At 37.1% G+C, this 25,254-nt stretch overlaps 4 protein-coding genes across 8 annotated transcripts; 1 reads left to right on the top strand and 3 right to left on the bottom strand.

Moving 5' to 3' along the window:
• Positions 1-17: 17 nt before the first annotated feature.
• LOC106642123 (transmembrane protein 120 homolog) lies at positions 18-3,216 on the bottom strand. 5 transcript variants are annotated; one of them, XM_014356782.2, is made up of 7 exons: positions 3,081-3,216; positions 2,704-2,841; positions 2,107-2,214; positions 1,862-2,020; positions 1,693-1,785; positions 1,407-1,624; positions 18-1,279 (listed from the first exon to the last, which is right to left on the bottom strand). In XM_014356782.2, exons 2-7 carry the CDS (start codon positions 2,760-2,762, stop codon positions 858-860), a joined length of 1,059 nt encoding a protein of 352 aa, XP_014212268.1. In that variant the 5' UTR covers positions 2,763-2,841; positions 3,081-3,216; the 3' UTR covers positions 18-857. The 5 variants fall into 5 exon arrangements, with proteins under 5 accessions (XP_014212268.1, XP_014212265.1, XP_023245645.1 ...); XM_014356779.2 differs by having other exon boundaries at positions 2,107-2,225; positions 3,073-3,205; XM_023389877.2 differs by having other exon boundaries at positions 2,107-2,225; positions 3,077-3,205.
• Positions 3,217-11,652: 8,436 nt separating this feature from the next.
• sad (Cytochrome P450 family protein sad) lies at positions 11,653-17,516 on the top strand. The gene is made up of 8 exons (XM_089592847.1): positions 11,653-11,724; positions 13,451-13,505; positions 13,579-13,968; positions 15,858-16,045; positions 16,334-16,674; positions 16,754-16,978; positions 17,047-17,259; positions 17,366-17,516. The coding sequence occupies exons 2-8, from the start codon at positions 13,492-13,494 to the stop codon at positions 17,477-17,479; spliced, it is 1,485 nt and encodes a 494-aa protein (XP_089448973.1). The 5' UTR covers positions 11,653-11,724; positions 13,451-13,491; the 3' UTR covers positions 17,480-17,516.
• A 1,346-nt stretch (positions 17,517-18,862) lies between these two features.
• Positions 18,863-22,519, bottom strand: Rnb (BTB/POZ domain-containing protein Rnb). Its single transcript, XM_014356787.2, has 7 exons — positions 22,087-22,519; positions 21,598-21,818; positions 20,778-21,494; positions 20,523-20,695; positions 20,195-20,450; positions 19,698-20,106; positions 18,863-19,579 (listed from the first exon to the last, which is right to left on the bottom strand). Exons 1-7 carry the CDS (start codon positions 22,351-22,353, stop codon positions 19,040-19,042), a joined length of 2,583 nt encoding a protein of 860 aa, XP_014212273.2. The 5' UTR covers positions 22,354-22,519; the 3' UTR covers positions 18,863-19,039.
• Positions 22,520-23,670: 1,151 nt separating this feature from the next.
• LOC149374496 (uncharacterized) lies at positions 23,671-24,666 on the bottom strand. The gene is made up of 4 exons (XM_089593261.1): positions 24,553-24,666; positions 24,302-24,483; positions 24,001-24,146; positions 23,671-23,916 (listed from the first exon to the last, which is right to left on the bottom strand). Exons 1-4 carry the CDS (start codon positions 24,662-24,664, stop codon positions 23,682-23,684), a joined length of 675 nt encoding a protein of 224 aa, XP_089449387.1. The 5' UTR covers positions 24,665-24,666; the 3' UTR covers positions 23,671-23,681.
• Positions 24,667-25,254: the final 588 nt, after the last annotated feature.

Here is a 25,254-nt window from a genome sequence, read left to right as displayed (position 1 = left end):
TGTTTGATTCCTTGAATATATTTTTATTTTACTGCTTAAGATGATAATCCATTAACAAAACACAAATACAATGAAATTATTCGTGGTATAAATTATAAACTATTGATAAGAAAATATATAGGAACCAAAATACACTTAACATATCAAAAATTAGCTTAAACTGTGAGTACATTTAAAAATCTCTAAGGTACACTTGCAATACAACGGCCATTAAAAAAATCATAATTGACAAGTATTAAATTCAAATTGAAAAACATAGCTGCAATAACACAAACGTTAGATAATATAAAACAAAGTTGTCAATTTTTGATGTACATACAAAAATAAATCTGTCACTGCCATTAGTTGCGTATACATACACGCAGTAAAGGTTAAAATACTAAAGTAGAACCGTTTTTTCTTTTTTTTTTCCTTTTTTTATTAGTGAGCGCTTTCCTCCACACCTTGGAATGATGCATGGCAACGATTCTGCAAAAATCTTGTGCGTGGCGATTCACATACAGTCAACTGTAGAGCTAGATTTCGGACTAGATGAGCGTTAAAACGTTGTATCATTTCTCCGTCTTCTTTGTCTTGTATGTTTTGGCCCACGTTATTTTAAGCTAAATAGGCTAAGACTCTTACAATCGTCATCTTTGAATTTTACAATTAACTAAAAAACTGAATTTTTTAAAGTGTTATAGCTATTTCAAAAATCAAAATGCATAAGTACTTGAAAAAATTATCTACAAATTATTCTAATTTTTTTTTTCATGATTATAAATGTGAACATGCTAAACACTTGTTTAATGATTTTAAAATCTTGGTTAGTGATTCCACAAGAATTTCTTCTCTAATAGAATTGTTTAACTAGGCTTTTAATCAATTTTATTTGTCGCATTGGTCTCCTCCGACTTTTCACTTATCTTTTCATCCTTTTTAGAGGCAGATTTGAATCCCATACCAGAGCTAAAGTGGTCTATCACGGTAGACTTGAGTTTTTGTGGTATCACTAGTATCGTTGTTGTAGTGTTTCCCAGAAACAGCACCAAAAACATGGCACTCAGAACAGGCACATGCCAAGTTGCTTCAGGATGCCAAGCAAGCTTGAAAAGCACATAGGCATTATAGAGTTGAAAGAAGTAACCAATAAAGAGAAACGGAAGAAGAAAAGACAAGCCTCGCCACATCCATGAATGAAAGCCTTCAATCGTTATGTCCATGTTGTGCCGTTCACCTAGTGCTTTTAATCGATAAAGTACGCCACTTTGGTAGCGGAATTGCAAATATTGTACTATACCTGAAAAAGAGATTTTAAGTCACGTTAAATATTTGTGTCAACGAACCTAAACGTATGTATTGTGTAAAAATGTAGATTTTAATGAAAAAAATTTATTTTATAATCACAAGTATTTTATTCAACTCACTAATGTAAACATTGAACCACATAAACTGTTGCCGGAATGTATACCACGGCCCAGTGTTTGGCCAAACTAAAAGTACACCAGATACAACAGTTGATAGAAAATGGTGAAAACGCCACCATCCTTTAATTTTTGAACCGTTTACTTTAAGTATACTCTCTCTTATAGTCAAAGTACAATAATACCAGACTAGCAAGAACATGAAACTCAGCTCCAGTGTTCTAAAAAAAATGTTAAAAAGATTTTAATGAGATCAATTAAAGAAAAAAATAAATCATAAAATACAAACCTTATGTTAGTAAATAAGTTCACAACAGAGAGAAAAAAACCAATCACAGATAAAACGAGCTTGAATTTTTCATATTCATCTTTGTACTTGAATCTAAAATAAATATAACAAACTATCACTTTAATTTGTTGCCAAAGATCCTGTGTACGAAATTATAAATATTACTTACTTATCATTCTTATTTAATATCGAGACATTAACACTACCTAATATAATAGAAAGATAAGTGCCATTTGGTTTAGGCAATGTTTGTTCCATTTCGTGTATCTGCTGTTCCCTCCTAATCATATCCTTGTCTAGCATTTGGCGAGTGTTGCTTGCATGTAATCTGACATATGACATCACATTTCATCAATGTTTTTTTATTATTCTCAGTCGTGTTGATAAATGAAACAAATGTACAAAAATACTTACTGATTTAAAGACTTCTTTATAACTCCCATTCGGTATTTTTGGTGTGATATCCCGCTTACACATTTTTTTTGTAACTCACTGAGTTCTTCTAATTTTGCTAAGTAAGACCTGTTTAATGCCTAAAAAATTAGTATTAAAAATGGTTACCAATTATCTAGTATCGTGGTAGATAAAAAATTAAAATGTAGGAAAATCCAAATGTACATGCATAAATATGTAGATAAAATAACTAGCAGTATTTAGAAACGTAACAAAATAAACTGTTTGTTCCAAGCATAAACTAAAGACTAAGCTTTGTATAAACGAAAAAAAAAGACGGTGGATGCTTCCTCTAAGGCAGAACATTTGTCAGTAACTGCGATTTTTCGATAACGCTGTTATCGCAAAATTGATTATTGTCTAAAGAAAATACATAAAATGTACACTAAAGTGTGCTGATTTCGATCATTCCGATTGCTAACCTTTATTCTTTTGACAACTAAGGTCATATTAAATTTATAATAAATATGAAACTCGACGTAAAAAAATACAATGCAAACTATCAAGAAGACCGTTGGAAAAAAATTGTAGTAACGAGTTAATTAACTATACACTTGCCTCGAGCTCTTTGTACTCGTTCTGCAGATCGTTCCAATCTTTAAGACAAGACTCGACATCTAGATCCATGTTTTAATTTCTTTTTTTGAGACACTTACTGGGCGTGGAGATTCTTAGTTAATAAAACCATGTAGTGACCTGTAAAATTAAACAAACAGAGCTGTAACCTGTACTTGTACAGTTGTACCATGTATATAAAGCAACTAATAGGTATATCTCTATAAAGAAGTTACAGTTTTTTTTTTTGGTAAGATCCAAGTTAGAGTATAAATAGCTATACGAGCGTCGAGCAGTTAGGCACTACAACTAAATTACGTCGTGATTACGCGTATGCCATTAATGTGCGCAACACGTACGTTAAATACTTACTTACTTACTTGTACAGAAGTTACAGTTACAGATTCGAAGCTTAAGTAATTATAAATCTTGTCTTGAATAATGCTAAGAGTGATGCTTATGTGGGGTGTTTTCCGCAATCGTCACCAGCAAGTAATTTAAGGCTGCGCTCTACGCTACCATCAGGTCGGTAAGTCAACTACCTTGAATTAACTGGCGCTCTGTTCCGTCATCTGGCCAGTTAAAATAGCAGATGACAGTCAACAGCGATGAAATCTTCACTTTTTTCTCGACTTTCACGTCGTCTACAGTTTTAACTTGCAGATTACGGAATATATTTGATGACTTACTGACCTGACGGTATAACGTATAGAGCGCAAATTCAAATTACTTGCTGGTGACGACAATTGCGGAAAACACCCCAAGCGGCGTTACCACCACGACCTACGTAACTTTACAGCCTCTGATTTTATCATTCTGGTAAGGAGAGCACGGTGTAAGATGTACGTGAAGTTATGTGTAGTAATTAAAGAAATTACTACTATAAGTAATGCCATATGGTCGATTTTATTAAACCATATGAATATCTCTATTTTTAGAGGTCGACTTTTGAGTAAAAAATAGATTGTAAACTTGCCGCAAACAGCACAAACCACGTCAACTTTTTATTATCTATCTATAAGATTAGTTGCGGCTGGTTTGTAATTATCAAAGTGACTTTGCTGTAAATAGCAATAGTTATTTGGATCAGCGCCATCTAGCGGTCTTAATTTTTTGGCCAAAAGTGGCCTCTAAAATTCTCAATCAGAGCAATCAGGATTAGAGCCATTTGGTCAATTATAAACCAGCCGCAACTCATGATGAAGCTATAGAATGAAAAAATAACAGTACATGTGTTTTAGGCGGCAAGTTATCAATCTACATTTATTAGAAAATTCATTTTTAAAAGTACAAACACATAGGAGGTCAATTTTTGATACAAAATAGATTGTTAACTTGCCGCCAAAAACACATGTACTGTTATTTTTTTATTTTATAGCTTCATCATAAGTTGCGGCTGGTTTATAATTGACTAAATGGCTCTAATCTTGAATGCTCTGATTGAGAATTTTAGGAGCCACTTTTGACCAAAAAATAAAGACCGCTAGATGGCGCTGATCCAAAATAATTATTGCCATTTACAGTAAAGTCACTTTATTAGTTATAAACCAGCCGCAAAAAATTTTATAAATAGACGATAAATAGTTGACATTTTTTGTGCTACTTGCGGCAAGTTTTTACATCAATATACTACATATCTTATATGGCTCATGAAATCGACAATATTTACAAAATTACAATACTCTTGACCTTTTACCATTAACTCATGTAAGCACAAATTAATCAGTCCATTAAAGAGACAACCGAAGAAAAAAGGCCTGAAAAAGAAGCACAGTCACACGAAAAGTGATCAGAGAAGGTTGGGTTCTTTGTTTACTTATAACACTTAAAATTTATATCTCTATAATAAATGTATTTTTCAATTAGTGAGATCCGATGCTCCATTCCTAGGAGACTCTTCGTGTGGCTGCTTCTTTTTAAGACCTTTTTTCTAGACCCAGTTGTCTCTTTTCGACTGATTAATTTACGTGTATATTTGATCGTGATTTACGATTTCTGTAACACAAATTTTGTTATGTACATATTATATAAGTTAACTGTTTATTGGAAATCTAAAGTTGAAGGGCTGTTCTTTCATTAGTTAATGGTAAAAGGTCAAGAGTATTGTAATTTTATAAATATTGTCGATTTTATGAGCCATATAAGATAAGTAGAATATTGATAGTTTTGGAGGTCGATTTTTAGGTAAAAGATAAATTGTAAAGCAATTTAAATTAAGTGAGATCCAATGCTCCATTTTTAGGAGACTCTTCCTGTGTAACTGAACTTCTTTTTTAAACTTTTTTTCTTTAGTTGTCTTTTTTGGACTCATTACTTTACGTATCTATTTAATCATTGTTCAAGATTTCTGTAACACAAATCTTGGTATGTACATATTATATAAGTTAGCTGTTTATTTAAACTAGAAAGTTAAAGGGCTGTGCTTCTGCGAGTTAATGATAAAAGGTCTAAAGTATTTTAATTTTGTAAATATGGTAGATTTTATGAGCCGTATAAGATAAGTGGAATATTTATACTTTTTAGGGTCCATTTACAGGTATAAGACATATTGTAAACTTGCCGCAAGTAGCACAAAAAATGTCAACTATTTATCGTCTATTTATAAAATTTTTTGCGGCTGGTTTATAACTAATAAAGTGACTTTACTGTAAATGGCAATAATTATTTTGGATCAGCGCCATCTAGCGGTCTTTATTTTTTGGTCAAAAGTGGCTCCTAAAATTCTCAATCAGAGCATTCAAGATTAGAGCCATTTAGTCAATTATAAACCAGCCGCAACTTATGATGAAGCTATAAAATAAAAAAATAACAGTACATGTGTTTTTGGCGGCAAGTTAACAATCTATTTTGTATCAAAAATTGACCTCCTATGTGTTTGTACTTTTAAAAATGAATTTTCTAATAAATGTAGATTGATAACTTGCCGCCTAAAACACATGTACTGTTATTTTTTCATTCTATAGCTTCATCATGAGTTGCGGCTGGTTTATAATTGACCAAATGGCTCTAATCCTGATTGCTCTGATTGAGAATTTTAGAGGCCACTTTTGGCCAAAAAATTAAGACCGCTAGATGGCGCTGATCCAAATAACTATTGCTATTTACAGCAAAGTCACTTTGATAATTACAAACCAGCCGCAACTAATCTTATAGATAGATAATAAAAAGTTGACGTGGTTTGTGCTGTTTGCGGCAAGTTTACAATCTATTTTTTACTCAAAAGTCGACCTCTAAAAATAGAGATATTCATATGGTTTAATAAAATCGACCATATGGCATTACTTATAGTAGTAATTTCTTTAATTACTACACATAACTTCACGTACATCTTACACCGTGCTCTCCTTACCAGAATGATAAAATCAGAGGCTGTAAAGTTACGTAGGTCGTGGTGGTAACGCCGCTTGGGGTGTTTTCCGCAATTGTCGTCACCAGCAAGTAATTTAAATTTGCGCTCTATACGTTATACCGTCAGGTCAGTAAGTCATCAAATATATTCCGTAATCTGCAAGTTAAAACTGTAGACGACGTGAAAGTCGAGAAAAAAGTGAAGATTTCATCGCTGTTGACTGTCATCTGCTATTTTAACTGGCCAGATGACGGAACAGAGCGCCAGTTAATTCAAGGTAGTTGACTTACCGACCTGATGGTAGCGTAGAGCGCAGCCTTAAATTACTTGCTGGTGACGATTGCGGAAAGCACCCTAGTGTTGGTGTAATAACCTTCGAATACGCTTGTTCCATCACAAATTCTCTCATTCTCATACCTATATCTTATTATTATTCTGAACATTTGGGATAAAGTGGTAGGTACAACTGCCTATCATGCCTACCGCCGGCCTTACGCATTGCTGCAATGCCGATTGTAAGAATGGGATCTACTTTACCGGTATATGAAATTATACTTTTTTTCAGTACTCAAAATATAAATGTTAATTGTTAGAGACATTCATGATTTATGATGCAAGAATACTTATATATAAGGTCATAAGGTGTAGCGTAAGTAGCGTTGCGCATCCATTTTGATTGACCAATCAGGAACGCTTCCATCGCGCCGCCATGTCTGTCTGCGAATTTCAAAAGATTTTAAAATATAAAGCATAAGTACACGTGCGTCTTAATGAACTGTAAAAGTCGTATAGCCTTGACCGAAGTCAATATGAATAATTATCATGGTTTTATAACGTCTTATCAAAATACCATCAAAATATAAACCCTCAGCCAACAAGACTCCAATTTATGGGATTGTTTTGGACATATCAGATAAATTCCGATTTCTCTTGTTGAATTAGCATTTTGATGAATGTGATTCTATAAAATTCGTTCTTAAGCATCTTTTATTTTAACGGCATAATATAATATACGCTGTAAAATAATCGAGATAATAACACCTAGTCGTGGTATAGATTTCGTTGAAACTTACGGATCCATTCGGTTCGTCAACCGATTTGTCGACACACGTTTTATAACTAAATGGTATAACCGTATAATACATGATGTCACCTCAGTGATAACATTTGTTGACAAACCGAGTGGTCAGATCATCAGGGTTTCACTGACGTAGATACAAATATAGAGTTCCTCTTGTTACACAGTCAACAGATAGTAAAGCTGTCATACTAATGGATCGAGAGGGGGAAAAATAGTAAGATACGTCAACGCCTCTGGTAACTAAGCGCTGATATCATGAATATATGAATATGTAAGGAGAACGGAAGAAAGATCGAGAGAATATTAAATTTTATTTATACCTAACTATAGTTTTTGTCCCGATCGGCTCTCTTTCCACAATAACATGTAAATAAGCTTTAAGTAGCCTTTTGCGATCAATTATTATTCTCACTCTTCAACTCGGCTTTCATTACATTTACTCTGTACGGCCAAGAGATGTTTTTTTTTTCTTTTTTTTTTTTTCAACGCAATCTCAAAAACCGGCTGGAGTTCTGTTAATATACGCCATAACAAAGAATATTGTGGTGCTATGAATCAAGCACAACGTTACATTTTTAACTTGTCGTTACAATTATTTTCAAGTATAATTTTCAGACCAAAAAAGTGATTAATAGTTGTTGAAGAACAAAATGCGGAAAAGGATTTACCCCACGAGTCAAGAACTTTTTTTTACACCAGTTTGTAGAAAATTGGACAAGTATATTATATATTACGCCCTAAAAACAGTGCAGGAAATACCAACTTTCTATACATACCATTATAAAACAATACAAAATAAGTAAAAAGGACCTCACAAAGGTTGAATTTAAAAAAACCGGCGGAAAAAAATGGAAAATAGGCGCGATTCGTTGATATGTGGTCATTTTTGCCATTTCCCTATAATGGCCCTCGTTGATAAATATGATTTTATCACGCGACTGACAGATTTGAATAATCGTTACCTCGATCGTTACACAATAAAGCTACGTGACTTTTTTTGGTTTCAATCGCGTAATCGGGCACAATCGTCGTAACACCTGTGCAAAAAAAATTCAATAATTAATTTTTCTGATTACATTTTGTGGTATATATGGTAAGTGGTACGATGATTTACGATCGCGTTAACACAAGGATCGGTACGAAACGTACGACATTCTATACAATACTTCGTATTCCATATTACGTTGTTACATTGTTAATAATGTATTTTGTGGTTTTGTTACAAAAAATCATCACTTGGGAAAAACAACCACGTGGTGATTCTACTTTCAAATTTATACTGTACGGCTCGAAACCGATTGCACCGATGATTGGTATATATACCTTTGTATGTTTATCGAGGTGCTGACTGCGATTATTTCAAATATGATCATTAGAATGATCGCAATTGATTACAACGTCATTATAAACTTTATTGAAACTGAAAAATATAGGTACGTGCATTCAGTGAATCGGAAGCTCAGCTTTCGTGGCACTCGTCGGTGAAGATACGTCAATTCGTAGAAAACAGTGTCAGTCTGTAGTTGAAAAATTCGTTGCTTAACCAGTCGCTGCGTGTAGTACATATAATTGCACCATTTGTTACTTACCAATGGTCTATATTTTTGGTGACAGTAGAGAATTGCATTGGTATAGTTTTCAGCGGGGTCTAGAGGTATATATATATATACACAGTATAGCCTTAAAAAAAATAAACTGATTAAATCTCGGTCCCTTTTTTACGGCGCAAGCGAGTCGGGCCCAAGAGAGAAGAAAAAAAAAAGCTGACGGTGTAAGTGCACCACTCGTGAATGTCAAAGATAAAAAAGACTCCACGTCTCGGCGGACGAAAGCTTTTAGCCGTGAGTATCGTTAGAAGCTTCTGGAAATCGCTCCCGCCGATTTTTTCCAGCCTCGTCGCCACCAACCATATACCTTACAGTGAAGATCGGATATAGTAATAATAATAATAATTATAATAACACAGGTCGCATCAAATTTATGTTGTGGAATTCCCACTCAAGGCTCTGCTCACAGCACGAGAGCACTCACAGGGTATTTGGTGCCCATATGCACTGGGCATTAAAACTTCTGACGGCTCGTATTTTTGTTCGAATGGAAGTGGCATCGTTAATTTATGTTGCACTATTATCTCATTTTTACTTTTTTTATCTGTCTCATTGTATGTCTTGTGTGCCGATTGTCAGGCGCGTTAATCTCGTGCTTCTGACGGAACGTATAGTCGGTCGACTATTGTACAAAAGGTTCGGCTGGTGGTCTCTCTGTATCGTATAACTCAAAGTCAGGTGTCAAGTCAAGTCGAAGTTACTACGCGATCGTTGAAACATTGAAAAAAGTAACTCGGACGATTTGGATCGTACGAAGCTTTTCCTTCAAATTGTATATTTTTGTGTGTCACCTACGCACATCACATAAAATTATTCAAATGCACTGGAAAAACCTGTAACATCGGCATAGCGTAGTCGACCAAAATAGTTTTTTTTTTTTTTTTTTTTTTTTTTTTTACAAGATCTAATGACTAATCCACATCCGAGGAGGAGCTCACTACCGATTTCGTCATTAGAATGCGGCGTTACGTTACCAAGGCCTCGCACTCGTTCGACTGATGGAATCCAAACCCAGTGCCCACTACTTTTTGTCATCCGATTTTGACGTTTGTACTTATATATTTATTTATTTATCAATTATTTTCTGTCTTCACTTCGAAAAGCATTAAAATCGTTATACTGGATTCGATTAGCGCGTGCTCGTTCAATTACAGTTCGATAAATCCCGATCCTAAATCTCAAATAAAAATAAATCAACCTGTTGTACCACTGTATCCTGTGCACCTACCTCCGCGACACTTTAATTATCATAAATACCGGATGAGCGAAAAAAAAAAAAAAAAAAAAGAAACAACTTACCGATCCCATAGAAGCAGGTAATATATTACATAAGTAACCGACGGCAGTTCACCTCTACCCCCCCCCACGCACACTTAATCGGATTTTGACTTTTTTCGGTCCATTCACTCGCATGCAGCCGCTCACGTGTTGCTTTATAGACGTCACGTTCTTACTTGATCATTGAACTTGGCATACCTTTCCTTTTTATTATTTTTTCTTTTCTCATTATTATTCCCACACTGATTGTACAGTGTTTTCTCGTGACGTGGTTTGGAGAAATAACAAAAAAAAAAAAAAAAAAAAAAAAGAAAAGAAAAAACTTTGCCGATTTTACAATACACATAACAATACGCCATAGAGTCGGTAAAATGATACCGATCTCTTGGGTAAAAAAATATGTAATTGTCTGTAAAACACAGGCGCGACATCAACGCGTTTAATTAAACAGCAAAATCGCTCAAGCGCAAGAAAAAACATGGTACTAGAGTCTGAGCGATTCCACACCCGAAAATCGTCACCCATTGGGGGAGAGAGCGCGAGCGCGCGTTAAAAGGGCGAATATGTATGTATAGGTGTGAAATCGCACGGGGAAAAGCCATCGGGAGGAGGAGCAGCTGAAAAAGGAAGAAAATGAGGAACAAAGTGCGGGAGGAGACGGAGGAAAAAGAAAAGAGGCGCACGTACACACAACGAGTATAGAGAGGCGCACTGCAGGTATAGAGGCGAGAGGACGACCCTGACCGTGAAGCCTTGGCTCTTTTCCTCTCTCTCTCTCTCTTTTATTTAATCCGTATACAAATGCCACACCAAACGTCGGCCGTTACAGACAAGATGAGGAAGAAGAAACTCGAAACTTTTACCATATACTACTGTATACACTATATGCGTAATACACTACTAAAAAACTACTTCTCTCCTCGCCCCCTTCCACCCTTCCACCTTGTAAAGATCAGCATCAGCAGCATCGCGCAAAGGCACATACGTGACATTATAACGTATTTATACGTGTGTAAGTGCGCACATTCACGCGGGGGCGAGAGCAAGAAAGGGGACCTTCTTTCTTCCTTCTCTATCTCTTTCTGTACATATAATCCTCGTTTTTCTTTCAACGGAGCGCGATGAGAAAGAGCTGCCCCCTTAGCCTCCTCTCTCTCTCTCTCTCACTCTACGCACATGTATACATTTATGTATATACACGCAGTGTACAACATCGTACGCAAGATTATATTTATATATTGTATACCGTTTGTCGTGTATAGTATAGCTGCATCGGTTGCTCCTCCCGAGCGCGGCCAGCACAGTATCGCCGAGCGGCGCGTAAGAGTCGGACGCTGCTTGTTCCTTCAACCGATTCCACGCGCTTGTATACGTCCTCATCTCGGTTTCCATTCATACTTATTTTCTCTGTTTTCGCGAGTGCCGATGAGTTTACGGGTGATATGAAAAAAACAATAACCGATCGCGCGTTTCCCCCCCCCCCCCCATTGACCGGTATGGGACTTTGTTTTCTTTTTTGTAAAATCGACAGCGCGTAAAATCGGTACGCGTCTTTCGATCGCTCTCTTTGTTTGCTGTGATTTTTTTCTTTTTTCTTCCCCCCCCCCTTCTCCCGTTTTACAGCAAAATTCCTGTGCCAATGAACCAGAGGACGAAGAGGGTTTTTTCCCGTGTTTAGCTTTTGATTCCCGGACGACGTCGATCTCGAGGTTTGTACTTGATGAACGCACGCGCGCTACTTACACCGACACCGACTGTCACAGTTCGTTTGTAGAAATTGAGAAAAAAGGCCGTCCCTTCTCTTTAAATTCAAATGCCGTGCGACGGAGGAGAAAAAAGAATTAAATTAAATCCCCACAACACACGTTTTTTCAGCGGTTACAAATTGCTACGTAGGCAATTGTTGGATGTACACTCGGTGTAAAGTTCGGCGCGATTTGTGCACCGAGAAAAATTCGCGGATTCTGGGAAATTACTTGGTGTTCTCAAGTTTACGTTTCGAATCGGCGGGTGATGAGAAACGGGATGCAGTGGCAATACACTATTCTAACAATGCAGTTTGTAACTGTAAGGCCATAGCGTCACGAAATTACAATTTCCGTGGCGTTTGTCGGGCTTTTTGTCATTTCGATCTGGGAACTATTATTTTATAGATTTTTCGCTGATAGACTTTTCTATTCGTCACTATAGTCGTACATTATTTGCACCAAAGTTTACAACGTAATGTATATTTGAAAAATATATATTTAAATAGTTTGACCTTCTTTTTTTTCTACGTTGTTTCATTAAATTTTGCATTAAATTTTCAACCAAAAATTATGTCGCGAAATAATTGGAAAAAACATCCGTGCCTGAGTTTGATCTCTGCCTCTTGATCGCTTCTTTCAAGTGTTTATATCTTTTGTCTCTTCTTTATTTGCGCAGATGTACTATTCTTGTCAATTTTAAATATACACGTTACAAAATAATCGATCGACTCATGGAAAACTGTCGTAGAAACCGAGTATAGAATCAAAATATACTGTCACAGATTCAACTCCCGTAACTAGTAAAATAATTCTTCATGAGTAGACTGATTTTTGATTTTTTTTTTTTTTCAAAAATTTAAAAATTCAAAACGGTACGGTAAAAATTCAAGCCAAAACAGCATGATAATTTACAACTGGCAAAACAATGAGCTACTAAGATAAGAAACAAGGAAAGCCAAGTTATCGTTTCAAACGAACGGGTAGGTCCGAAAAAATTTGAGCTCTTGATAGTTGATACGCCTCCTTTGACTATACGACTCGGAATGTAATTTCAACGATCCAGCAATTCTTGCTGTACTTGTCTACTGCATCGTTTATTCGTTTACTCGCGTAATTTTTATCGACTAATTGAAATACGACGATGATGTATATGTTTTATTGACGGAAGAAATTTTTCTTTTTTCCCACGGACAAATTTTAACGACGCGGCACATCCATACACATAATTGAAATTGTCGCGTTGCTCATAATTTCCTGAAACTTCGGAGTGACGCTTGAGTTTTTTGTTTGCAAGAAAAAAAAAAAAAAAAAAAAAAAAAAAAAAAAAAAAAGTCACCAGCCGTTTTTGAGAATCTTATCTCTGGCTGACCAATATGAATGAAACGATTACAATCGGCGAAGAAATGCTTTCTTCTTGATCGTTAAAAACAAACAAAGCAGGTGAAGCGATAAAGAGGGAAAAAAAAAAAGACGACTGTCAAAGAGTAATTTTGTTTCATTGACTAACGTATTTTGCAACGATCAAGTTATAAGTACACATTGTAAGTAAGTACGTGTAATCAATATAGCGACGAGTCGACTTTTCCTTTTTATCTCCGCGAGTAGCTTCCGCGCTTCGCCTCCAACCGCGAGAATATATATATATATATATATGTTGTTGTTGTTTTCTTTGACACCCACCATGCAGCGTGGACACCGGCGGCGAATGCATTTCCCGAGCGACCGGCCATGGCAGCGACAATGTAAGCATACATCGCTTGACTGGAATCGCGAGAGAATTAAGAGAGAGAGAGAAAAAAAAATCATCAAATTAAGTTCAAGGTTCGCCCGGAAGCTGATGAAAAGGGCCGACGTGAGGCTGCGCAATGAAAAAACGGCGCACTGCCTGTACTGCCAGTTGTACCAGTTGAGCGAGTTGTCGTCGACGCTGCCGGACGCCCGGGGCCCGCCGGTGATCGGCACCGTGGCGTCAATCGTCAAGTCCAAGGGGGGCGCCGAGCTGCACGAGTACGTGGACGCGCTGCACAAGAGGCACGGGCCGCTCTTCCGGGGCAGGATAGGGCCCTTCGAGGCGGTGTTCGTCAGCGACCCCGACGCCATACGCAAGCTGTACAGCCTCGAGGGCTTGGCGCCCCAGAGCGTCGTACCCGAGGCCTGGCTCTTGTACAACGAGAGACGCCAGAGGGCTCGGGGACTGCTCTTCATGTGAGTACACGTGCCCACACATCTCTCTTTTTCCATTATCGGTTCGTTTCAACTATTCGTACTTATCTCTTGATTGCGTAAGTGTCTCATTGGAGGAAAAAGTTAAGTGATGGGGCCGAGCAAGTTAGATGCGCCGATTAATCAAAGGTCTTTTTCTTTTTTTTTCTCTCATTTTATTTCAACTTTCATCATTCCTTGCCTTTCCTTTTTCTCTTCTTCGCACTTTAAGATGCTCATCATTAATAACGCGCTCTTTCGTAAAACAAAAACAATTAATCATACGTGTACATGGGAATGTGCGGATGTATAAATTTCAAACATTTTTTGTAGTGTACAGAAAACGGATTTTTTTTTTTTTTTACTTTTTAAAGACAGAAATGATAATATCCCTACATGTATATACATCACCGCGGCATCAATAAAATACGTATATACATATATATTTTTTTTATTTTTACTGCTGTTTTCCGTTCTCCATTCATCCATATTCATGTGACCTCGCGTTCACAAAATTTCATTGATAAATAAACGCGCGTGCCGGTGTACGCTTTGAAACGAATATACTTATTACTTCATCTCTCGCCCAAAGAATCCGCGTCACCAATAAAGTGTAAATACGTATATATGTATCGATGATAATATTTTTAATAACGCAATTACGCAATAAGGGCCCCTCAAATGTATATATAAAGCCATGTAAGCTTGCATCTGAATTATTATGATTATTTGTTATATTTGTAATCAATACCATTTTTACTGTAATTTTATCATAGTCTTACACCAAAGGCCCATGCATGTATATATATAGTATACATATATGTATGTATTTACTTGTAAAAAAACTGGACGTACGTATGACGTATATTTTGTGTGCTGCGTGAGGAGTGTAACAAAACAACGAGAGCTGCGCGCGGGCGTGTTCGTTTATCATTCCATATAATAATTGAGCTTCCTTTCTCACCGCGTGTACTTATAGTAGTTCAGCGTTGGTACAAGCGCATTCGAAGGGGGTGACTGACCTCGTTATTGTTGCCGGTGCATTCGCCTCTATCGTCCCTCCTTCAATCTCAATCCAACGCCAAAGAATATATACTTACATACTTACTTATTCGTTAATTCAAACTTTTACTTATGCCACATCTCGCGGGCGAGCGTGTGTGTTTTGTGTGTTTCATCGTATATAGTCGCGGATTACTGGCGTCGCATCGCGTCGTACCTTAATTTTATCTGAAATCTTTCAATCTTTATGATACGAAGATAAATTATTCCGAATTTTGTTTTGTTTTTTCCCAGCAATAATTTGTCTGGGCGCAAAGTTAGACGTACGATTTTTTTTTTTTTTCTTTTTTTTTTTTTTTTTTTCAAATATACTGTGCAATACTATTAGAGTATGATTTTCTTCTAAAAATATAATACAAATATACTCTATTTGTGCCGGAAGAAAATTATTTTTTCATTAACACTATATTACAATACAGTATTTTAGGAAATTTTTTCTAGTACAGATGATAAAGTGCATTGTTGTAAGTAGAGTAAAAAATAATGTAATAAATACCAAAGAAAGAATTCATCATCGGAATTGACACAGCATATATATACAGAGTCTGTAATTTATAGAATTAACTTTGATGGTGCTTATGTTCCTTTTAATCGCTAAATTGTAATCTGCAAAAACACAAAACCGCCCTGTGTTTTCGCTATACAGAGTATGTTATATTGTATCATTGTATAGTAAGTAGAATCGACAGTGAAAAGAAAAAGAAGAGAAAATTTTCCCTTGTAACTTTACCAGAAAATATAATTAGCCGTACCACCCTGTAATGCACGTGTAAATGTATACTTGAGGCGTGTACGTGAATGAAAACGTTCGTTGGCGTTGTTGTCACCAGGAACGGCGACGAGTGGCTGAAAAACCGCCGAACGATGAACAAAGTCATGCTGGCCCAAAACTCCGTCAACTTTATGATCGACCCTTGCTACGATGCCGCATCGGACCTCGTTGCTAAATGGAAAAAGTACGCCACGGGCCAGGTCGTCCCGGACCTCGAGCACCAGCTCTACCAGTTGTCGATCGAAGGTGAGAGAAAGAGCGTGACCTAAGTATTGACCATTTGACCTACTGGTGTGTTTTTAATCGATCGGTACAATCGGCTAAACCTTCCGTTTGAACGGACCCTTATATAGAGAGAACTTGCCGTTCCCGATCGACGAAACAAATCACCGGATATTTTAAAAACTAACGGTTCAAGGGACGATCGATCATAGATCGGTAACCAGTATCATAAATCGAGGGTGATGTGGTGAATGAAAAAAAAAAAAAAAAAAAAAAAAAAAAATAAAGCAAGCTTGGTTTGTCCGCGCTTAGTGATCCTGGCGACCCTGGTCGGCAAGTCTTGGCCGTCCTACCGACCCCGGATCCTCGGCGAGCTCGACCTCTTCTCCCGCAAGCTCAGCCAGATCTTCGAGTACTCGGTGAAGCTGTCGCGGGTCCGGGCCCGGCTGGCCGAGACCCTGCGGCTACCCTCGTGGCGCGGCTTCGTCGCAACCACGGACTACTGCTTCGACACCGTGGACCGGCTCGTCCAGGACATGATGGGCCTCGGGGACGCCGAGGACGGCATGCTCGGTCGCATGCTCGCCGACGGCCTCGACGAGCCCATGCTGCGCAGAATCGTCGCCGACTTGATCATCGCCGCCGGGGACACGGTAGGTATATGTAATATACGTTATACCCCTTATTATATATATATGTGTGATCGTCGTGTCGTTACCGATCACCTCGTAGACGGCGTTCGCCCTGCAGTGGCTGCTGTTTTTGCTGGCGAGCAATCCAGGGGCGCAGGACAGGCTGCACGAGGCGGTGCGCGAACTGGACAGGACGGAGGTCCTGCAAGACCCGCTCATCCGGGGCACGATAAAGGAAACGCTGAGGCTTTACCCGATCGCCCCGTTCATCGGCCGCGTCATGCCGCATACCGATTTCCTCGACAGGTTCCTCATCGACCGAGGAGTGAGCGATTTTTTTTCTCCCCTTGATTGTTTTGTTTGTTTATACTTTCCATTGGCTGTGTCCCGCAGGAGCTGGTCGCCATGTCGATTTACACGTGCGGTCGCTCGGAGAGTCACTTCCCGAGGGCGCACGAGTTCAGGCCGGAGCGGTGGTTGCGCAACGACAAGGGCGAGTACCTGGAGGTGAGGAATCCCAACGCATCGTTGCCCTTTTCCATGGGCGCCAAGAGCTGCATCGGGAAAAAACTCGCCGAGACTCAGTTGTCGCTCGTCACGGCGGAGGTGAGTACTCCCCCATTCATATGCAATATATCATATATATATGTACACATCTACCCTATATTTGTACTCGCTTTGTTCACGCTTGTGCCTTTGCCCCTTTTTTCAGCTCCTGAAGAACTTTAAGATTGATTGTCTGAATAAGGAGAACATAGCGATAAAGCTGCGATTGATCACCGCACCGTCCGAGCCACTGCAATTGCAGCTGACAGCCAGGAATTGAGAGCTTTCGAGCTTTTTTTCCTTTTTTTTTTTTTTTTTTTTTTTTTCCCCAACAGCTATTATCAATGATTGTGTCTCATCTCTTTCAGTACAAATATCCCCTCTATGATTATTACAATCGACAGCGAGTTCATCAGTTAACAGGAATATTGCGCATGTATCATTTTTACGAGAATCACGTCCTTTTGTAAATACGTGTCGTTTTAATTTTTACGAGTACACGGACGGATGTTGCAACTTTTGCATTTAATAATAGTCTGCGGTTTATTTTTACGATTATTTTGTTCATAAAAACGATAATTGTCGAGAGGGTGCTTATGGTTTGTTATTTGTAATTGAATTTTTTACTTTTATTTTTTTCAGGAGAAGGTTTAATAAGTAATTTTTCCATTTTTTCGATAGTAAAATTATTATTTATGGATGTATGGTACAATTTCATGTGTAAATAATGATAATAATAAATAGATTATAACGATTTTAATTATTATTCAGCATGTGTCGCAGGATTTTTCGTCAATTTGTTCTACAATTTCCTAACAACATTGTTGATCGGAGCCATAAATCTTTAAAAAGATAAATGTATTGTATCTAGTTAATACTTTGATGAAGTGTTTGATCAAGTAGATAAAATTTTTAAAGATTACGTGGTTTATTTTTTCAATGTTAACAATTTTGAAATACGGTTTAAAAGAAATTTATTAAAAAAAAAAAAAATTTATTACATTTCCAACCCTGTATACTTACCAACGGGTGGATTTGAATTTAAAAATGCTTTTACCCACACAGGATAATTGTGTGTGATAATCGTAAAAACGATAGTTAAGGTCTACATTATATTATATATACATCACTGGAATCACAGAGATTTCTATTTTTGATCTTTTGATTTAATATTTAATTGCTAAAAAAGATTAACTATACAACTAATAACAAATATTATTTTGGACTAATTTTCGATGATCATACAAGTTACACATTATAAAAGATTCGATTCATATACAAATAAATGTGATAACTTGCATATATAGAAAAAAATTTAATGACAATTATAATCTACAATCACAAACTTCGTTGACAGTTACAAATTTCATGTATTATTGCCAATACGTAGCATAATTTTTAAAAACAATTTACAAATTACACTGAAATTTGTATAACGTAACAAAAGTAAGTTTCACAATTGTACTTTTTACAATTTTTTCATCTTGCATTTACTTTAACATTATTCGACGTAAAACATAAAAGCAAGTAAAGAAGCCAAGTGATGAAATATTTTAAAATATTTTATGACACAAACACGTATTTTGATTATTATACTCCCGTGTGCAATATTAAAAAATTAATAGACGACTAGAGCAAAGAAATTATCAATAGAACTTGCGTCTGAAGAATATAAAAACGTTTTTTTTTATTTAAAGCAGGTACACAGTCACAGTAACTTCATCACCTGAATTTAAAGTTAAACGTACGTTATTTAGGATATTAGTTTGTACAAAACGTACTTACAAATTATATTATGCTTTTTCGTTAAGTATCTGATAATGAAATGGCATTAAAAAGTTCAACGATGAACAAGAACAGTGTTGATGATATCTTGGATTTCATCAAGAAACTCTTTAAAATGATCGTTCGTCGCAAAATCCCTAAAGGCCCTGAGTCTCTGAGTTTTAGACATCTTCGTGGTTAAGAAACTCTTGACACAGCAGGATTTGAGCTCATGGCATGCATTGCTGCGCGCCCACATCCACGCTCTGAAATAGTTTTTGTAATTCAGTTTGGATATCGAACTCTCGGTTAGTTGATCCGAGATCTCAGCCATAAGGAACTTGTCTGCCAGTAGAGCACCATCAAGCAGAGCTTCGATTTGATTGTCGTCAAAGTCAGAACCATTGGCAGCTAACAGCAGAGTTGTGAGACCGTCCTTGGTAGTATTCCTTAGCTTGACGCGACGCTTGTTCGATTCCGAAAAGTTGCCTTCTAACATAGCTGAAAAGGCGTCCGAGCGTTGGCACAGCACACGACGACACGCGTCTACCGTCGTCCCATCGTCCAGTTCGAATGTAACCGTCGTTGGCTTTACAGGATTATCTACACTGCAGTTCTGAAAAAAAAAAAAAAAAAAAAAAAAAAAAAAAATTGAAATTAAAGTAGCAAATAATATTACCAACGTTCGCAATAACAGTAATAAAATGTTCTAAAATAATGTACTCGTCACTTACTAGACTAGTCTCATGGTGAGCTACAAGGCCGTTATCGTTTATCTGACTCTTGTCAAGCACTTCGGGCTTGATGTCGAGTGAGTCAGCAAGATGACATATCGACCACACCGCCTCTTTATGCAACTGATGCTCGCTGTCCGATAGCACTTCGAATATGAGAGGCATTGCGCCGTAAGTACAGAGCAGGCAACGTAACTGATCCTTCGATTTTATAAGAAAGGGAATGGAAATGGCAAACATGAAACGATGAGGCTCTTGGAGACGTAGTAAAATCGACCTGAATTCTCCCATCGCGGGACCGGTTTCGGCTAGGGCACTCAAATCGCGCGCGTACGAGTCAATGCCACTCAGATCCTGCGCTTCAAATACAAAACCTTGTTTGATCAACGGCATCAAATAAGCTTGATTTCTGTAAACGAATATTTAAAATTTAACTGACTGATACCAATTTAAAAATTCTCCAACTGTTTAAAGTCAATTTATTAAGTAACACTTACTTGACAATTCTACTGAGTATCCGAGAGGCTTTTGGATTTTTTGCAAGTCTAATGTATGTGACAAGAGATTTAATCATGTCCGGATCGGCGAGCTTTTCGATTGGACTATTCAAGTGACTCAATTTACTCAGCAGCACCAATGTCCAAACATTAGCATGCTTATTGACTTCCATTTTCGTGACTCTATTTGTTTCTTGGATTTCTTCAACTGTAGCAGAAGAAAAACTTTTCAACGATCCTAATTCTTCTTGCAGTTCTGCAATAATTATATTTATGATATTAAACTTCTTGTACGCTTTTTTTATTTGATAATTTCTATTGCGCTCACCTTCATCTGCCCACTCATCATCACTACAAACAGGACTATAATTTTCCTCACAGTTCTCAATAGAGTCTTTGTTATCCTCAAACAATTTCATAGGAGGCGTACTAGGTGGAGTGGATGAGCCACTCCTAGAACTCCTTGGGCTCCAGTCATCTTGTTGATAATCTAAACTAAACCTGAAAAAGTAAAAAAACATTTTCAATAACAATTGATATGAACCAATGGCTTTTTTTTGACAAACTCCTGGAAACTGCTTACCTTCCTGAATTAGTCTTATTGTATTTAATATCAGGTTTCCTATGTGGCGACCGATCTCCTATGCGCTTTTTTGGCGTCAATTTTTCATCCAGCTCTTCTGGTATCTCAACGGCCATCAACTTCATTTTTTCCGTCAAAATATCAAGCAAGCCGTTTTCTAGCATAATCTGTATACTGTCGTCGTCGTAAACGAATTGAACAATTCCGTGAAGCAATACAGGATGGTATCTCTCGTGGTCCTTCCTTTTCATCAACTCCATCATCGCCTGGAGTCCTAAACGATAGCGAATTCGAATCCGATTGACCGCCTCGCGGCAAAACAAACATAACGTTGCCACGATTTCGCCAAAAGGAGCAGCATGATTCTCGACCAGTTGCACCGTAGTGTCTACAGCGCCACAGTTACCCAGCAGTGGCCTGCACTCGGCTATGGCTGACAAACTGTACATGCATCGTATGGCCAATTTATTTTGAGCCTTCAAAAAGGTAACTAAAGTACGATAACCGTCCAGATTTTCACCAGCCATCTGCTGGGCGTGATCGTTGTTTGAACCAACAAGAAAGGCTCCCATTGCTTTCATGCAGGTTTCTGCCAAGTCCAAATACCTGATATCCTGGGATTTCTTACCAGCACTAATAAAGATCGTCGTTATTGTTTTGATGATACCACTGGAAACGATTTTATCCCTACTCTGATCATACATGCTCCAAATATTCCTAAAAAATAATTCAATTCCATAGATTGTGCATTAAAATCTTGAAATTATAGGAAAAATTGAAAATAAACTTGATAATGGTAGCAATTGTCTTTTGAAGATACCTTATTGCTCTTATGGCCATCAAATAAGTTTGGGTATTGGCTTTTGTACGTAACACATCATGCATAATAGGTACTGCTCCAGCATCATAGAATGCTTTAGCATGCCAGCTACAGTCTGACAAATTTCCTATGAGCCTACAAGCTCTGCAGTGTAAATTATCACCGGGATTCAAATTATCTAGTACCCATAAGGTATTGGTAGCTATGTTTGTCTCTCGGACCTGTAAAAAAAAAAATAATAATAATTATAACTCATAAGAATACCAACACAAAAACACCGTTTGGGCATCATTTTCAAAAATCGTAATATTTTTTTTGATACCAATGGGGCCAAGTCAATGACCCCATGATGTAATCAACATGACACTGACACAATCCACATAAAGCTTCATAAAACATATACCAAACACTAGCTACAAAATCCAAATGTTGACACTCCCACACTAGGTACCAATAAATTCCTCTGTAACTACCTGTATAGGAACTCACCTGCTGTCTCACGTCGGAGTTCATGCATAAATTGGCAAGCAAACTAAGCGAGGCGTTGATGATCTTGACATCCTGGAATCTGAGCAGCTGGACAAGCAGATCTAGGCCGCCAGCTTTGACGAAGCGCTTGCTCGACTGCACGTCGCTCTTGAGACGGTTCAAGCAGACAAGCATGTTCGCCTTGGCTTTGGCCTTGAAGTGTTTCCTGAGTTCGTTCAGCGTGTGGCTGAACGGCTTTTCGAGATCATCGGACATATCTCGTGGCATACATCGATGATTCAACAACAGCAACAACTTTTGCAGTTATGCTGCCCGCGATGTTCGCCTCCTGCTTGCGATTTGCAATCTCCCTTTCGCTCGCGGTCGGGTTTGGCTCTTCGAACATATCGCGCTCTAGCTAACTAGCTTCCTCGAGTCCGGGCCCCTGCCATGGTCCCCGTGTTTGGTGTTTTTTTTTTTTTTTTTTTTTTTTTTTATTAACCGGTGCTGCTCTCCGTGACAGACTTGAGTACTATCCTTTTCTTCTGTTTTGTTTACACACATATGCAAATAGGGTTGCCCTAACCTCACTAGGGCAAAGTAGACGACCGTACCCCTTGTCGATTTTAGTAACAAAAAAAGTTATTTGCGAAGCGCACTTAATTTCGTTTTTTATTTAAACAACGTGTACTGCAATATGTTTTGCACGTGTGTGACAAGTACAAGCACATGTAACTCAACAACAACGCAAATACTGTAAATAAAATGTATGACAAACGTTGGGGTGAAAATTAAAATGTTTAAAGCTTAAAAAAGGCCTGTTGCACACCTATACTCACAAATGGCCTACATTTTACGAGACGTTTAACAATTATGCACATAATATTCGTAGTTTATGTCGAAAACAAGCAGGTGTACAACATACATAATATGATTTCCCGATATTATGAGAATTTCTGGTCAATCCATAATTTTGGGGTTTTCTGTACTTTCCATTACAGAAGTAATTTCATCTATGATAGATGAATTGCAAAATTTAAATTAAAAATCAAGGAGCTCGGGATCTTGTACTCATTTATGTGAGCAAATTTTCTTCAAGGTGCTGATATTTGATGGAATTAAATTATAACTCAGATTGCTATAAAATGTTTAAAAATCCAAAATTATTTCGACACTTTTTTAGTCTTTATTTTAACAATCTAGATTAACATCATTGTAACAATTTGTGAAATGACCTATTTACAACAGTAATAAAAAAAAAAATTTATTTTGAACAAAAAATTTTAAGTTTCTTTTGTATACCAAAACCTTTGGTATTAATAAGTGTTTGTTTCTTTCTAACAAAATATACTTGTTCTTCAGTTTATATTTAGCGCAAAATAGTGGTAATGATGATTATTTGATATAGACATACTTTAATTACGTTAGGCTAAATGAACAATAATTTATTTTCCTTCCTGAGTGATAAAAGTTTGATTGTTAAGCCACAAGAGATGTTCACCTTGAAATATGAACACACCTTACAGCGACAGTTGTATTAAAATTTGAATGAGAGTTAAATCTCTTTTTTTTTAAATTTAAATTAAAAATAAATAGATTCTTTAAGTAAAATAATTCTAACATTTAGAAGTATGAGAGTTTGGAGTATGCAAGCCCAAGTGAGATGAATTTAAACTAGCTGAAGCTGAATAATAACCCGAACCTGCTGATCGAGGAACTTTGGTGGTAGTCGGCACCCGAAAAATTTGTTCAGTATTCTTTAATTGATTCTGATTTCCCTGGATGTATTGAGAATAACTCTTTCGACTATCGGCACGATTAATTTGATTTTTTGGTGAATAATATTTTGATCTGATGTAAAAGATATATTAATGTAATTAAACATATAACATATACAATAATTTGGTTATCACGTATTCAGCATCTGACACTTACGGAGTCATTGAACATAAAGAAGTATTCGATCTATCTTTTTGCATAGCAATAAATGTGATTTTTAACTTATTGTACTTATGGTAAATCTTTTTCAAATTTTCAGCACTGACCCAATATGCTTCTTTCAAAGACTGGTACTTGTTCTCCTACACACACATTATGCAAGTAGTTTGTTAGTATATATCAGTGCCCTCCGGTGAATTTGTAAGTAGTTCCAAAATCACAAAGATAAGTAATATAGTAAATAATTGAAACTATTAACCGAGATGAGAAAACTTAAATAAAATACAAATAAACTTACGTTTTCATCAGCTCGTTTCAAACAAAGGGCCATTTGAGCTTGCTGGAATTGCTCGGCTTGAATAATTTTGTCAAGCAGTTCACTGGGAGGAGTAAAAAAATGAGCAATTTGAGGGCTCAAAGGCTCTTTAAGAGGGAGCGAAATTGTACCTGTAGATTCGCATTGGCAACATCTGCTTTCTCCTGAACAATACAAAAAAATTGAGGGAGCGTCAAAATATCGATGAAAATGAATAGACAATCTACACCTACCTTTTCCGATGCACTTGTCGCAAAATATATGGCCGCATTGTGTCAAGTGAAACATTACTGAGTTTACTGCTTCATATTTCAGCCAGCAAGAATTGCAACGCATCCACTCCATGTCCTCCTCTATTGTTTACTTACCTATCAAGTATACCGCTTACGTATACCTACACCAAGGTGTACATGCTTCAGATGGAGTCAGTACACTTAAATATAAAAAAAAAAAAACGTATACTTACCTGCTTATCTACGTACTTACCTACTTTTGGCCTACCTAACAGCAACAGCAATTTGCAGCTTTTATAAACTCTTTATTGTTTTGTTTTGTGCTTGATGATGCAGGATGCAGGTAAACCGGCCGCGTTGCAGTGAAACGTTGTACCTACATTTCATTTGCCTAGGCTATGTTGCGTTGCACTTCCAGGCGCCTACGTACAAAGTAGTTTTACCAACATAAAACCATTAAAGTACTGTCATTTATTGATACACGTTAGTTAAAGGTAAAAAAAATTAGGTAAGAGCAAATATTCATTAGAAGTGCATCAAGTATTATTTTAAAAAACTGCCTTAAATTCTTCATCAGTGATGCCTCAATTAGTTTTTTTTTGTTAAAGTTGTATAACCTGCTGTTTTGTTTCGCCGGCGTTAGCTTTTCTTTTGTCAATGCATGCAGTCTTGTTGCGCACACGTTTGGAAGAGAAAATATAC

The sequence above is a fragment of the Copidosoma floridanum genome, unplaced genomic scaffold, assembly GCF_036245765.1.
Source record: "Copidosoma floridanum isolate Cflo_tuat_1 unplaced genomic scaffold, Cflo_Japanese_pri ptg000019l, whole genome shotgun sequence".
Taxonomy (NCBI): domain Eukaryota; kingdom Metazoa; phylum Arthropoda; class Insecta; order Hymenoptera; family Encyrtidae; genus Copidosoma; species Copidosoma floridanum.
This window is presented reverse-complemented; position numbering and strand designations above follow the sequence as displayed.